Here is a 15,570-nt window from a genome sequence, read left to right on the forward strand (position 1 = left end):
CTGAGGGAGGGAACACACTTTCACTTCTAGCCCCACAGCTTTACACCAGCAGTGGCCCCTATGTGTAGACAAACACATTCACTTGAATGGTTTTCTGACCTTGACTAAAGCCATAAATGTCTGTTTTTCTGTATTGTACTTTATTTTAATGTTTTCAATTAATTTCTAGGACTTTAAATTCTCTTAATTAATTTTCAGATATTTATGTCTATTTAAACAGTATTTAAATGGAGAAATATCAGTGTCTTAAAATTAGGCCTTTGACAGCAGCAGACTGTCAAGAGGCCATCAGAGCAAATCTAGCACCTCAGGGTTTGTTATCTGAGGCCCAGTCAGTATTCATGGCCTGCACAACATCATGCAGGCACTATGAGCTGTGAGTTCAGGCAATGTTTTTCTTTCAGTTATTATCCAACCCAATTAGAAAAAGGAACTCCAACTATTTTTTTCTCTTCTACCACAGCTTCTGTGCTACACAGGTAGAGGTGATCAGGTGATTGCTGAGCTCCCACAGTCAGGTATTGAGCCTGTCGTCCTGGCCAAACTACAGGCTTTTGCATTCAATAACTTGACCATCAGAACAGATTTTTGATACAATCTTATTTCCAAACTATTTTAAAAGATTGAAAGGATGTGTCTTTTACAGCATTGGGGTGCACCAAAATGCTCTATAGCTAGTTAAATACTGCTGAAGAATTTAATGCACGGTAAAACATCTGTGCACTCTTTGGAAGTTTTACATATTTTGGAGTGCATTCTGTTATTGAACTGAGTGTGAAGAATCACTTAACTACAGACCATAAAGGAATGCAGGAAAAAAATGAATTACAGGATTATTAAAGAACCCAATTTATTCTACAATAATTTATTTAAATGATGTAAAATCTAGAGCGTGCTATTATGCATGCAGCCATCTTCCACTTGTTTTCATCCTCTGGCTGTACCTAGGTATCCTTTACACACAAGTGCGTGAAGTGGAAACTACCCTCACTGGCTGTAAATTACATAGAAATGTACAGGGTGAAATTGGCCCTGGGCTGTTTGGTAAAATGGTCAATGGCAAGGTAGCATTCCATTTTACACCCAATCCTGTTTTCTGTTGTATTTTCTATTATTGAAATTGCTTGGGTTGCTTTGAGCTATCACCCAGTAGTTTAATTCTGTGAATTTCCTCTTGTTACACTTGTTTTAAGTGCAAGTATAATTCTTGATAAATAATCTGAATAAATGCTTAAATATTTTTTAATAAAGGTCAATTACCTTAAGTTTGTGAGAAAATATGAATAGAATATTTATGATAAATATATATAATTTCCACTTGTGCAATAAGGTAAGTATTTAAGCTTCCTTTCTTGTAGATGGAAGCGCTCTCAGATTTTTCTTAAAACATATTAAGTGCTAATGTGCCTTGAAGAGCACTGAACATAATTCCATTATGTGGCAAGCATGACTGTGTGAAGGCTCTTCTCCTTGAGAAGACTTAATGATGTTTAAATATTGCCTCAGTCTGCTTTAGATAAGTTAAGATGCAATAATTCCACTTCAAGAATGAAATTAGATTCCTTAAGTATTTCAATTATGCTACCTAATTAAAAAAGGGCTGTAGAAATTCAATCATGCCTTAGTTTTGGTGCATGGTATAATGTTGTATTGCAGGAACCATTCACAAGATGTGCCTATGCAGTAGTGATGTCAGTCATTGTAAAATGCCCATTTAATGTCACTCAGATAACTGACTAAAAAAGAACCTGCTTCACAGACTGAAAAACAGTGTCCTTCAGAAGAAAGCTGATCTACTAAAATGCTGTTAATAGGAGCAGATCTTGCAGTAGTCCTTGTTGGAAATGCTATAACAGAAGATATATTTCCAGCCTAGCTGATGTGCTAAACTAGATTTCTGAGCATTTTGCAGGGAACAGGAATAGCAGTGTTTTGTACGCAGTGGGATAATCCTCTCCCCAGTTTCCACCTTTTGCCACCACATTATACAGTGTTGGAGAAGCAGTGTTCCTGCTCCGATCTCCAGCTCAGCATTCTTCACATTAGGTGACACCACCCCCGCCCCCCCCCCCCCAAGCTGCCCAACTACTTCCAGCAGTCATTTGGATTGACATGGCAGGACATTGTGGAGATGGCTTTGTTGCCCTGAGTGAACAAGCAAAGCAAAAGGCCTCGCTAGTGCATGTTACTTACAAATCTTTGCACATCATGAGACATAAAAATCATGTGGTTCTCTGGTGCAGCACCATTTTGGCAGGTGTTTTTATGCAGTATAGAAAGCCCATGTTGCCAGCTGCTTGCCAAATCAAATTGACAGCTTTTTAGGAATATTTCTTTCCTGTGCAGTTATATTCTCATAATGTTGTAATGCCTAAAGGCAACAAATCAGCAATACTTCAAAAATTTGCATTATGTATAAAGTCATTTTAGTATTTGTGGTCAGTTGTTAGAAGTTTATTGTTGCTTCTAGGTTGTCACATCTTTAAATATAGTGTTAAATGATTAACTGTTCTCCGGGTTCCAACATTGTTTGTAGACTTTTCACATCATCTTGTGGAGACATTGTAATGAGCAGTCATGTTTGTGGGACCTCCTGAATCTTGAGTAGCCACCTTAATCCAGCAGTCTCTGAAATTTTTGAAAGGTATAAATCCACTTTCCCCAGTCAAAAGCCTGGTGGAGCAATTAGGGATAATATTGTTCAGTTGAAGAATTTGTCACAGCAAAGTAATTTTGGGATGTTCTAGAACTGTGCAGCGGAGGGATTGACTTATGTCTGGGCTTAAAGATGAGGGTAAACTTTTTAATAATCAAGAGTTCACATTCAAAAATCCATGCAAAATTGTTCTTGCTATGGAAATAGAAGGGAGTGCTGTCCAGTGTAGGGCAGATGTGCGTGCCCTATGTAATCTTCATCAGACCAGGGTCATGTGGATGCAAAAGCTGGGCAACTCCTCAACTGTGTCTGTTCAGGATAGCTAACTGTTTCAATTGTAAGTGGGATATATAGCACAAATATAGCAAGGCGGACAGAACACTATGATTGCAGAAAGCAAAAAAAGTAAACATGAAGCAATCACAGGAGGTGCTCTGCACAACATTAAACTGGATGAAGGCCATGAGGAAAGGCCTTTAAAGAGATAGCAAAAATAAAATCAAAGCCACCTTCTGAGTAAAAGGCCAAAATCTGGAAGTAAATATAGACTGCAGATGCTCATTATGGAGTAGGACACATGCATCGAGTCATACAACACAGAAATGGGACCTTTGGTCCATCATGTCCGTTGATTTTTTTTTTGTCCATCTACACTAGCCCCATTTGGCTGCATTAGGATCAGATCCCGCTATGCTTTCCTATTTAAATGTATGTCTAAATGCTTCTTAAATGTAGTAATTGTATCTGATTCCACCACCGCCTCTGGCAGTGAGTTCCAGATATCAACCACTCCCTGCTTTTTAAAAAAAAAAATCCTCTCAAATTCCCTTTAAAACTCCTTCCTCTCACCTTAAACCTCTTGTTTTTGATAACACTACAGGGGGAAAAATTTTTGACAACTCTGTCCATTACTTCTCATAATCATATATGCTTCTATCGGGGCACCCTTCAGCCTCCTTTGCTCCAGGGAAAACAAGCCTAAACTATCTAATCTCTCCCCATAACTGAAGTCCTCCAATCCAGGCAACATCCTGGTGAATCTCGTCTGGTCTGTCCAGCACAGTCACATCTTCCTCAGTGTGGCAATCAACACAACACAACTGCATACAACACAAATGCGGTCTAACCAGTGTTTTGTAAAGTTGCAATGTTACATCCCAAATATTACATAGAACATAGAACCCTACAGCACAGTACAGGCCCTTCAGCCGACAGTGTTGTGCTGACATTTTATCCTGCTCTAAGATCTATCTAACCCTTCCCTCCCACACAGCCCCCTATTTTTCTATTATTCATTTATCTATCTTAAATGTCCCTAATGTATCTGCCCCGACAACCTCTGCAGGCAGTGCATTCCACGCACCCACCACTCTCTGTGTAAAAAAAACTTACCCCTGACATCCCCTTTATACCTTCCTCCAGTCACCTTAAAATTATGTCCCCTCATGTTAGCCATTGTCGCACTGGGAAAAAGTCTCTGACTGTCCACTTGATCTATGCCTCTTATCATTTTGTACACCTCTATCAAGTCCCCTCTCATCCTCCCTCTCTTCAAAGAATTTATTTACATTCTATGCCTTGACCTATGAGGGGGAAGTGTGCTGTATGCCTTCTTCACCACTCTATTGACCTGTGTTGCCACTCCCAGGGAACAATGATGTTGGATCCTAGGTCTTCCTGTTCATCAATATTCCTTAGTGCCCTACTATTCATTCTATATGTCCTACCCCTATTTGACTTCCCAAAATGCATCACCTTGCACTTGCCAGGATTAAACTCCATCTGCTTGGCCCAACTTTCTATCTGATCTGGATAGTCAGAGGTTCAGCAAGATCCCATCAACCCCTAGCAACTTTATTCTATGTGCATATTCAGATGAAGTGCTTAAGACACTGAGGCAGGTGAAGTGCACTCTTCTTCATGGGGATCAGGAAATCAAATTGCCAATAATCATTGCAAACTATACTCGTAGACTAATTATACTGGGCAGACACTTAAGCCCGACTGGACATAGATATGTAGTCTCAGTACAGCTTATTTTAGGCCGGGTAAGGTTCTGATTCAATTTGCAGACCTGCATGGAAGGTCATAGGGCCAATCTATGTAATGACAAGATATGAAACAAATAAAATGCAGAACTATATCAGTGCCAAAGTTTTCAAGACTAAAGTAGAATAAGAACTAAAGAAATAGGAAAACCATGGCATGTTGGTGAAGATGCAGTGGAGTAACGCCAATAGTCTTCATCCCAAAGTCTAACAAGCCACTCCATCCTTGTGATAACTCTGAGGTCACTCTGAACACAATGTAGGATGACGAAGAGTACTTTCTGCCTAATTCCAGGATTTAGATGCAGAGGTGGGAGGGGCAAAGTTTCTCTTTTTAGCAACAGTAACTTGTCCTGTGTGTATGCCCAGCTGAACGTTGACAATACTAACCAATGCTTCTTGTTGGGAAATGCTTGTCTGCGTACATGAAATGACCATGCAGGGTAAAATTGGTCCCTAAGATCTCCTGGGCTGTCAGATACATGCTTCATTGTCTCGGCAATCTAGGGGATATATTGACTGCTACAGCAACTGAGGAAGAGTACTTTGAGAGTGCTTGAAGAGGTAACAAACAGCCTTAAAGCAACAGTTACTCTTTTACAACAAATGCTACATCTAACAACCTTCAGAAACCACACAGGATAATAAATAAAGTATCAAATGTTCAAGATTTTTGTATCTGTCAAACTTTGCATTAAAAAGCATATTTGAAGAAAGTTATAACTATGCCCTAGTTATAATTTTAATCTAAGAAATCTTGTCCATGTTGAGAAACAATTAAGGAAAATTTTCAGTCTTCTCAATTTCCATGTTAGAACCTTGATTTCCTTATCAAACTACCAGTTAGAATTTTAATGCATGTACTTCCAGACTTTCTCCAACAAAATTTGTCTGAAAGCAAAACTGCTTTATTCTGGAAATATGCCAGAATTAATGACAGCAATTTCCCATTTTTCCCCCTTTATTTTATTTGATGGTGACATTGAGAGAAAAGAGACTTCTATAATTTTTGTGTAGATTAGATTATAGTTTTTCATGCTGACTGATAAACAGAACATTGCTTATATCAGGGGTGTCAATTTCCTCCTTGTTCTTTTGTTGGGTTTCTTCATGGAGACGTCTGTTAAGTCGGATACTGCAGGTTTAAAAAAAACAGTATCACTTAGATTCTTGGCAATAATGCAGTTGAGCAATATGTAATCAAACTAGTTTGGAAACACATATAAACCTTTATTTTTTGCAAAATATTTGTTTGATATGTTGCATATGTATTTAGTTTAATCTGTATATTTACTCTGGTATTCCTTTAAATTTGTGGTTGGTTTTTAAGATACGTATGCCCAACATGAGCAGTAAGAAACATCTTGATTAAATGCTTTTGAGTAAACCGATACATCATGATGGTTTTGTGTCCGAATGAAGATTTCATATAGCTTTGGAAAGGAAATATTGTAACAGAATTGTTACTTGAGTTATACATTGCTGTAACAAGAGGAGAAACATGTATTTGCACCTTCAAATATCTCTTTTTATGCAAAGGTTAACAGAGACAAAAATTTTCAACAGGTGATATTTTATGTGAAATGTAAACCATATTATCCTGCGTAATTTTGAAAATTGTTAATTTAAAACGTGGTGACTATATTAAGAAATAAAGTTCAGTTCCATCAGAAAACTTGAAGTCTGGAATGATTACAAGCACTGTGGGAAGCCATTTTTTGACAGACCGTTCACACCTCATCAGTTTCATCTACTAATGTCTTAGTGCTGTTTTTTGTCATCAATCTTGTGCCTACATTCAATTGCATTGAAATCTGACTCCAACTTTATGCATTATCAGATGAGGCCTTGCACCTGTGCCCATGTAGAGGGGTCAAAGTTCAGGACTTCAGCCACTTCTATATAGCCAACCTGAAATATTCCTTCATAATTTTTCACAATTAACAGCAGATAAAACAAAAAATATAAAATGTAAGTTATCCAAAGAGAGCATTGTGCCTCTGATTATAATATTGTCTCACTGGGGCAGAGCTGTCTAATTCCTGTGTTTTAAAATAAAATTGCTCTGCTTGGCATGTGATCTGCTTTCGCAAATTAATGTGAATCTGGCTTCATTTGATTATAATGAAAAACTGAGAAGTTGTAGACCTTAATGCCGACTTGTGCTGAATTTTGAACCACTGTACTTGCCTAATGAAATATTAAAAAGCACTTAGTGCTGCCAAGCAATATCTTTAGCTGCTCCCAGGAGGGACCAGTGAAACTCAGGGTGGTATGCTTGCTTGCTTTTTTGCATCTGTCCCAAGAAGCTCAGGGTGTCTTAACAGGAATCTTGTTTCTCAAACCTCTACATTTTCACTAATGGCTGATAATCAGTTTAGGTCCTTTAAAAGTGTTTTATCACTTTGCTGGAAGAACCAATTAGAATGCCTCTGAGCCATTATATGCTTCTGAATTACCTTGGTGCCTTGGAGACGCACAAAAGAAAATTGAATTTTGTTGGTATAAGATATTGGGAGCTAAATTTTGATGCACTTGTCTTTGTTGTGAACATCCTTGACGTTACTGCCAAGATTGTGCATGGAAATTTGTAGTTGTACAGAGCATCACCTTGCCTAATAAAGGTTGAAAAAAATCAGAGTCCTTTAAGCAAAATTTCACTTGTACTTGTTTAACCTGCAGAATCTAACTGGGGGCAAATGGAATTAGTATAAATGGGCAAAAAGGTCAGCATGGGGCCCATCTCGATGCTGCACAACTCTTTGACTCCATGGAACTGTATGCAAAACTAACCATAGCCTAATTTTAATTAAGTAGACTATTTCATGAAAAAAGTCTAATATCTATAACTGCGTGATAGTTATCTATTTGTATAACCAAAGAATTGTTTTCCTACTAGTGTAGGTTACAAGGAGACAAATATTCAAGATCTGACCTGTATTCTGAGCTATTGAAAGCCTTGCATCCCTCCTGCAATCTATGTTAGATGCATTCCTCTTAAAGCTCTCTGTGAAAATAAGTTCATTTCAGGTTATCATCGATGTTGGCTGTGTTGCAATGAGTAGCTTGACAACTCTTCCCTGACGCAGGGGTCGCCTGGTGTCAACTCAACATTTTCCCTGCTCTGCCCGCCAGCCCCAGCAACCCCAACTGGAGTCCTTTGAAGAAGCAGCATGTACTGTGGATAAAGGAGAACTGGTGAATGTTGAACTTAGATTTCCTGAAGGAATTTGATAAGGAGTGCGTCAAAGCTTATTGCAGAAAATGAGAGCTCGTCGTGTAGGTAATATGTTACTTAAGTAACATGCTAGCATGCTTTGAATATTGGTTGGCTAATCAGAAATGGAGAGTAGGCATAACTGAGACATTTTTGGGTCAGCAAGATTTAGTGAGTGATGTGCTACAGTGATCAATGTTGCGACCTAATCTTTTAGCAATCTATATAAATGACTTGGATAAAGGTACTAAAGGTATGTTGCTAACTTTACTGATAGTGCAAAGGTGGGTGGGAAAGTAACTTCTAAAGAGAAGATAAGGAGGTTCCAAGGGATGTAGTTAGGACGTGGGTGGAAAATGGGAAATAATGTAGAAAAATGAGAAATTGTCTACATTAGATGAAAAACAGAAAAGCATGTTATCTAAATGGTGAGAGGCTGCAGAGCTCTGAGAAGCAGAGGGATCTAGGTATCCTAGTGCATGATTTGCAGGAGGCTAGTATGCAGCTACTATAAGTAATTAGGAAAGCTAACAATTTTACTGGTTATTTAGGTGAATTAAATACAAAAGTAAAGAGATTATGTTCCTGTCACTCTGGACATTGGTGAGATCACATCAGGAACATTGGTCTCCTTGTTTAATGAAGGATGTAAGTGTGTTGGCAGCAGCTCAGATGAGATTTTCTTAGATAAATATGTGGAATAAACAGCTTTTCTTACAGGAATGGATGGACAGGCTAGGCAGGCTAACCCGTGGATTTTAGAAGTGTGAGAGGGGATTGATTGACACGTATAAAGGTCCTGAGCGGTCTTGACAGGTTCGATGAGGAAAAGATGTTTCCTCTTGTGGGAGAATTAGGAGTCACTGTTTAAAATTAAGGGTCACCATTTAAGACTAAGATGAGGTGATTTTTTTTTCTCTCAGAGCTGTGAATCTTTGGAACTCTTTGAAAGACCAATGGAAGCCAAGTTTAAATATATTTTTAAGGCAAAGAGAGATTCTTGATAAGAAAGGAGGTGAAAGGTTACTTCATTTAGTCTGGAACATAGAATTGAGGTCACGGTCAAATCAGCCTTTATCATATTCAATGGTGAAGCAGGCTTGAGGGGTTAAATGGTTTATTCCTGCTTCTAGTTCTTATGTTTGTATCACTTAAGTTGAAAGTGTTATGTAATATCTTCTGATGCTGTGGAATCCCACAATTTTATATTTGAGACAGCTTTTACAACTGCATGATCTGTGTATGAAAGCCCCCATACAACTGGGCCATGCAGCTCATCACCTGGTTCCTCGTGTCTCCAAAGATAGCTACAGCACATTTCCCTTTTTGACTGCTTATGAAATGCTATGTGAATATTGACGATTTTCTTTTTTAAAAAATGGTTTGAATTATGTACAGTCCTCTTGTGTATGGCATTTTACTCTGGAGAATGAAGCAAGTTTTGTTTTACAGTTCTACAAGTGATATTCTGTGACAAAGGCTCGGGTTTCTGCTTTAAAAAATTATGAAGGTCACCATTTTGGATCATTGTATAATGCATTGCTCTCCATATGGCTACACTGTTCTCTTTTTAGAGGATTACATTATCAGAAACATTGGTTTCAATTTCCTATTGATCAAAATGTTCCTCAATTTATTTTTGTGAAAGGATCTTTTAACTAACATGGAAATCCAAAACAGTCTGTGTTATTTGTTACACTATAAGTTGTTATTAAAATAGAGAGAATTCTCCAGTTCCTTGATACATTGGAACCTCAGTATCCAAGTAAAATGTTTTCTGTGGCAAACAAATGATAAAATATTCACTTCTATGGAACATCTCTGAGTGCTTTTGTTCAGCCAGTTCTTGTTTAAGCAGTGCCTATGCAATAAAAAAGGGCAAGAATATTTAGGCTGTTGGTTGAAGTTGTGTCTTTGGCTTTTTACGGTGCACATAAGGTTTATTCTCTTTTGATATGAGATGACATCAGAATCTGTGGTGTTTGTTAAAGTTAGTGATCTGACGGATTTTATTACCAAAAATGACTTTTATATTTTAACACAGATCACAAATAAGTAAGTCCTGCAAGATCCATTTTTGTTGGAGGTTGCTGGTTTCAGCCACGTTTTTTTGACTTCTGGTTTAAACATTGTTTTCCTATCCACAGCCCTACTACCCAAGTCCTCGATGAGGATGAACCACGTTGCCTTGAAGAGGTCGATTACAGTGCTGAGAGCAGTGATGAGCAAGATGTTGATCTGAATGAAACAGCAGACTTTGACCCTCAATACTTTGATGCAAGTACACAGGAGGAGCAACTTTCTGATTCTGACATCTCAAAGAGAGACTGCTTTCTTTAAAGTTATAAATCACCAAAGAGGCTGAAAAAAAATCTTATAGTCAATCAAAGAAAACAAATCAGGGTTAAAATAGCCTGCCTTGAGTAAGAGAGAGCTACTCAGTCATATTGGCTAAATTAAAAATAAATATACTTCTGGTAACATTGGAAAATTGAACTGTGTGTTATTTAACATTGACTTCAGGTGCATTTGTACAAGTCAGGAGATATTGCTCCACTGCTTTTACTTCCTGAGGAGGCAGCTGCATGGCTAAATCATTGTTCCCACTTGTTTTGAATGCAATTTTATTTTCTTCCCTTCCCTTCACTGTGTTTGTCTATACGCACAAGTTGTTATTAAGGTATGTACCAGTAATAATTTGAATACTCTTAAATATATTGTGGAGAAGTTGGTTCTAGTTTGTCCGCTGCGATTTCCAATGATGTATGTATTTATTTCTCTTTTTTTATTGTTGTATCAGACATGATTCCAGGATTGCTTGAAAGAAAGTATGCTGCTTCAGCTACAAGGTTCAGATATTGAATAATACTGTTATTGTTACACTGAATTGAACTGTATCTAAATTGCGGAAAGAATATGTTGCACTTTGTTGTGGATTATATAAGAAATAATAGCTAGCTCTTATTGTATTTAAATAGTACATAGCCCATATTATCCACAATGTTGACGTGCAGCCTCTATGTACAGTGTATGGTCAGTGGCTTCTCATCAATAATGAAACAATGTAATTTTGATTTTCAGACTATAAATTAAATTTTTGTATTGTGTAGTGAATGTGCATGTGCCTGTCAGTACTTTTTCTCTCTTTGTGCCGATAACATAATTAAAGTTCTAATATACACTCATCAGGAGCAAAAGCAATGGATTCTACAGTGCAGGCTACAGATTTCGGGCATTAACCATTGATCCTAACCTGTGCAATCGGTTTCCTATACATGATTGAATTGAAGCACATGACTACAAAGTAAACTCTTAAAGCTAATAGCCACAATCAAACAAAATCTTGTTCACAAAAGCATGTCTTTTGGGATTATATAAATAAGGCGTTCAGACAAGTCTCAGCAATAAGGCATACAATAAAACCTGAAGTGTGCAAAGCAATTAGAACTAATATTATCATGACAGTTTTTAGTTATAACTCTGGAAATATTTACAATAGTTAATTGATAAAAGTGAGAATATGCTTTGAAACTACATACAATGTGGATAATGGGAGGCATCTGGAGACTGTTCACCAGTTTATCAGCATTCTGTGAAGGCATAACTGTGGTTACATTCCAGCACAGACTTAGGGTTCCTAATTCTTAGCTGCACATGTAAACTCTAACTGCTTTGGTAATTGAGATTTGGTCCACATATCAAAGGATCAGAATCTCTACTTGTGTAAAATTTCTGTAATTACTTTTGGATTTTTATGCATGGGCTATTCAAGTGTCAGCAAAGTCTGACACTAGTTATCTCTATGATTTATTTCATAATAGAAGGAAAAAAAACTGGTACTTGTATGGCAACTTTTGTGATCGTAATGTGCCCTCAAATATTTCACAAGGGATAAGGTATGTGTGAAATGTAATCATTGTTCAATTTTATGAAATTTGTACATGGTAATGTTCCACAAACAACAATGGGATGATTTAAATTTTGCCCATTATCTGTTGATTTGAGAGAGATCTTCAAAAATTATTGAAATTTAGATTTAAAAATCTCCAACAACTATTGTAAGCCAATAGCACAAGACTCTACCACTGAATAAAGTAGTATTCAGTGCCAAAGAAGTCCAGCAACAAAGACTACATAATTGCATCAATAGCCAGATCTTCTGCAGTAATGCTGTGTTATCTACGTGAAACTGAAGTCCAAAATTTTTGCACCATAGATCATTGGTTGTTTCTGCAGACTTCTTAGCTGCAACACTATTTCTGCACAGGCTGGGCCTAACATAAGACAAGTCCATTGATTTGAAAGGAGAAGAATACCAGTGAGGGTGAAGGGTAAATGCCTTCCATATTTGCAATTTTAAAAATGTTGTTAATTAAAGTGCATTTAAGTGCTTGAATTTATTTTTAAGGAGGATTAAGTTATTATATTAGTATAGTTTGTGAATGCCATAAACACCACCACTTAGAGGTTGCCACTCCAAATTGCACACTGTCCTGACTTGGAAATATATCACTACTGGGTCTACATCCTACAACTCTCTATCCAACAGCATGTTAGGAGTATATTCACCAGAAGGACTGCAGCAGTTCATGAAGATAGCTCACTACCACCTTATTAATGCATCTAGGAATGGACAATAAATACTGGCATTGCCAGCAATGGCTACATTCCAAAAGATTAAAGAAAGATTCACAAGCATTCAAATTCTTGACAGTCAGTAAACCTAGGGGCCTGACATAATTGGCTATTGAGAGGGGAGAGGCACTTGTCTATTCTTCATTGGGCCCCTGTGGTCAGTTGGAAGCCTTACTTGAGGAAGTTTATGCAGTTGTTCCTTACCCAATGTTGTATTATTTGCTTACTAATAATGGCAAGCTCCACTAACTTCATTGTTATTTTGACTGGAACTTTTGGAGCTTCTGTCTTGTGGTGTTATTCAAGGGACAAATATTAGCTAAATTCTGGGAGAATTCCCTTGCTTTTCAGAATAGTGTCTTGGGATATTTTTATGCACACGTATAAAAGATCAAGATTGGAAACTGAACTCTGTATTAGTGAAGTGAATGACAAATACAAAAACTGTGCTGTATCTTGAAACTTAATGAAACACAACTTTTGAATCAGGATAACCAACAAAGTAAATAGTTGGAACTCCTGCTGTATACTTATTAATTCTGTTGTGCAGTAATAGTGAATAGGATCATACAGAACATTTTATTTGTGCAATATTACACATTTTACCCATACACATGTGAGAACGGGCAGTGTATGTCATATTGCCCAATCACCTGGTAACCTCAGCAAGCATGACTGTGTCTGTCATTCTTAATTTCACAGTTGTAACCCATTGTGATCTTTATCTGATAAATTGCATTAAACAACTTATTGAAAGAATTTGCCTTCCATTGCTTATCTTCTAAAATGTAAGAATGCATCAATTTTCCTAATAGTGCCCTGCAGCAACAAATACCGTGAAAGGTTTAAAATATACAGTCCTGCAATATTCAGAAGGTAGCATAATATGATGGGGTGAATTAAATTATTAATGATCAAAGGTATTGTATTATAATTAATAGCAAAATTAGTACCTTTAATACATTCTGTAGGGTGGACAATTGAAAGCTTAAATTATGTCATAATTTTGATGAGAAATTTGCTAAATGTACAATGAGCATAACTTGTTTAATGTTCTATTTAAATATTATAACATACTGTATATTCGTGATTTGCAATCCCACCATAGAGAATGTAACTATTAGTAAATAGCACCTCATTATTTAGTATCCCTTAGAGTTTGGCTAAGCTAAATATTATGAAATGTACTTATGTTGTTTTATTGTAAATATTAAAATGGTTTTAATACTTAATTTTAGTTTCTCATGTTTATAAATATTTCTCAAACTGTGCTGGAGAATTAAAAAAGGTAGTAAATTTTCAAGAAGACTGTTGCTATTGGAAGGTTTAAAAATTAATCATTTGTCATGAGAAAGTGATTTAATGACTGAGATTCATTTCAATGTGCATCATGTTACTCCATCATGTGTGTGGGGCATGTTTCTGAATGACTTGTGGCCATTTGTACATGTCAACCTTTCCTAAAAGGACATGGCTGAGCCAATGGTGGCATTTCAATGTATTTCTCTTCTAATGCAGTTCATTACTTCTGTATAGATTTCAATGACTTTCATACTTTAATATATCAACATTAATTTGGAAGTCCAAGCTTCAAATGTAATTCTGAAAGTCTGAAAATGTGCTGCAGATAATGAAGAAGATAGAAAGGTAAATGTCTGACATGTCAAATATCATTGCTCTCTGGATATTTGGATTTTTCAGGCTGCAGTGTTTTTTCATTCTTGAGGTTGCTATTGTTAATATTATATAAAAATGTGATGTCCTCTAAACTAAGTTTCCAATGTCCCTCGTGTTTTCTTAGACTGTTACAAATAGATTGATCCAGTTGCAGTATTATCAGTATCATATCATATATTCCAGGAAAGTACTTTGATGTACAAGTATTGATTCAGTTTATAAAACCTAACATCACATTTTGAAGGTCCTCTTTCCCCCCTCCCCCCCCCAAAAGAGAACAAGCTGTTATCAACTTCCATTTCTTAATTCTCTTCTCAGTCCCTTTGACTTCATAATTTAAATCGTGAATTCACAAAGTTCAAACATTTTTCTGGCCACTTCACAGTAATGTATTATTGTATCAATCACCTGAGTTTTGAATTTCTTTTGTAGACATTGAAATATGTTTGTTCTATATTATATAACTTGTACAAAACTGAAAGGAATTAAATATTAAGATTTATTTTTTTTATTATTCTCAGAACAAAGGTAAACCATTGTGCAGTTTATTTTCCTTCCAAATATTTCACAGGCCTTGAACAGACTTAAATACATCAGTAATTAGAAGACCAGAATAAATTCTGCTACTGAGTGTTTGGACATTTCACCCTTAAAATCAAATTTTCAACAACCTTGAAATACTAGCCCCAAAACACAAGAGAGAATCTATATAATGAACAGATATTGTTGCAAAATGTATAGCTTCAAAAATAATGTCTGTAGGAGATCTGGGATTGGTTAATCAGTGAACAGTGTGGTAGAGCAGTTTGTCCAACTCAGTCAAATCTACACTGCAGTTCTGTCACAAACTGAAAGAACAAGGACCATTAGCAACTGAAGTGAAAAAGGCAGGCAGACTTAGTTTTGTTTGGCTGAAAAAAATCAAAGTTTCATCCAAGAATATGTTTCCTGAATTGAATTGAATGTCAGCTGTGCAGGCTAATTGCAACTGTGACCTAATTCTGCTGTCTTAAAACTCATAAGCAGCTCAGGAGTATAACACCATTTGAATGTATTCTCCCAAAGTTCACAACACTGAGAAGTCATGTTAACAAAATGATATTTTTTAATACCATGCACAACAGTATGCTGAAAAGCTTTAGCAAAATAAGTTTTTACTCTTTGTAAGCTTTTTTAGGCACCTCCACTCAAACATATTTTTCACTGCTCTTCATTTCTTTTTCCCCAGGAAATGATTTTGTTTCCCATCAGATTATCAGCACAGTGGGAGTAAGCATGGGTTCAGGGGGTTGGGGGAGAGGAGGGGAGGGGTGGGGTGGGGCAAGAGTGGATGCTAT

General features: G+C 36.7%; 1 protein-coding gene across 6 annotated transcripts in view; it reads left to right on the forward strand.

The window, feature by feature from the left end:
• The window catches only part of agtpbp1 (ATP/GTP binding carboxypeptidase 1), a 181,802-nt gene extending 168,213 nt beyond the window's left edge, over window positions 1-13,589 (forward strand). For all 6 annotated transcript variants that reach the window (XM_052020257.1, XM_052020256.1, XM_052020255.1 and 3 more), the window contains one exon: window positions 10,069-13,589. In XM_052020257.1, coding sequence (XP_051876217.1) covers window positions 10,069-10,261 — 193 coding nt within the window. In that variant the 3' untranslated portion in view covers window positions 10,262-13,589. The remainder of the gene's footprint in view (window positions 1-10,068) is intronic.
• The last annotated feature ends 1,981 nt before the right edge of the window (window positions 13,590-15,570 follow it).

This window comes from Pristis pectinata, chromosome 7 (genome assembly GCF_009764475.1).
Source record: "Pristis pectinata isolate sPriPec2 chromosome 7, sPriPec2.1.pri, whole genome shotgun sequence".
NCBI classification, from domain to species: Eukaryota; Metazoa; Chordata; class Chondrichthyes; order Rhinopristiformes; family Pristidae; genus Pristis; species Pristis pectinata.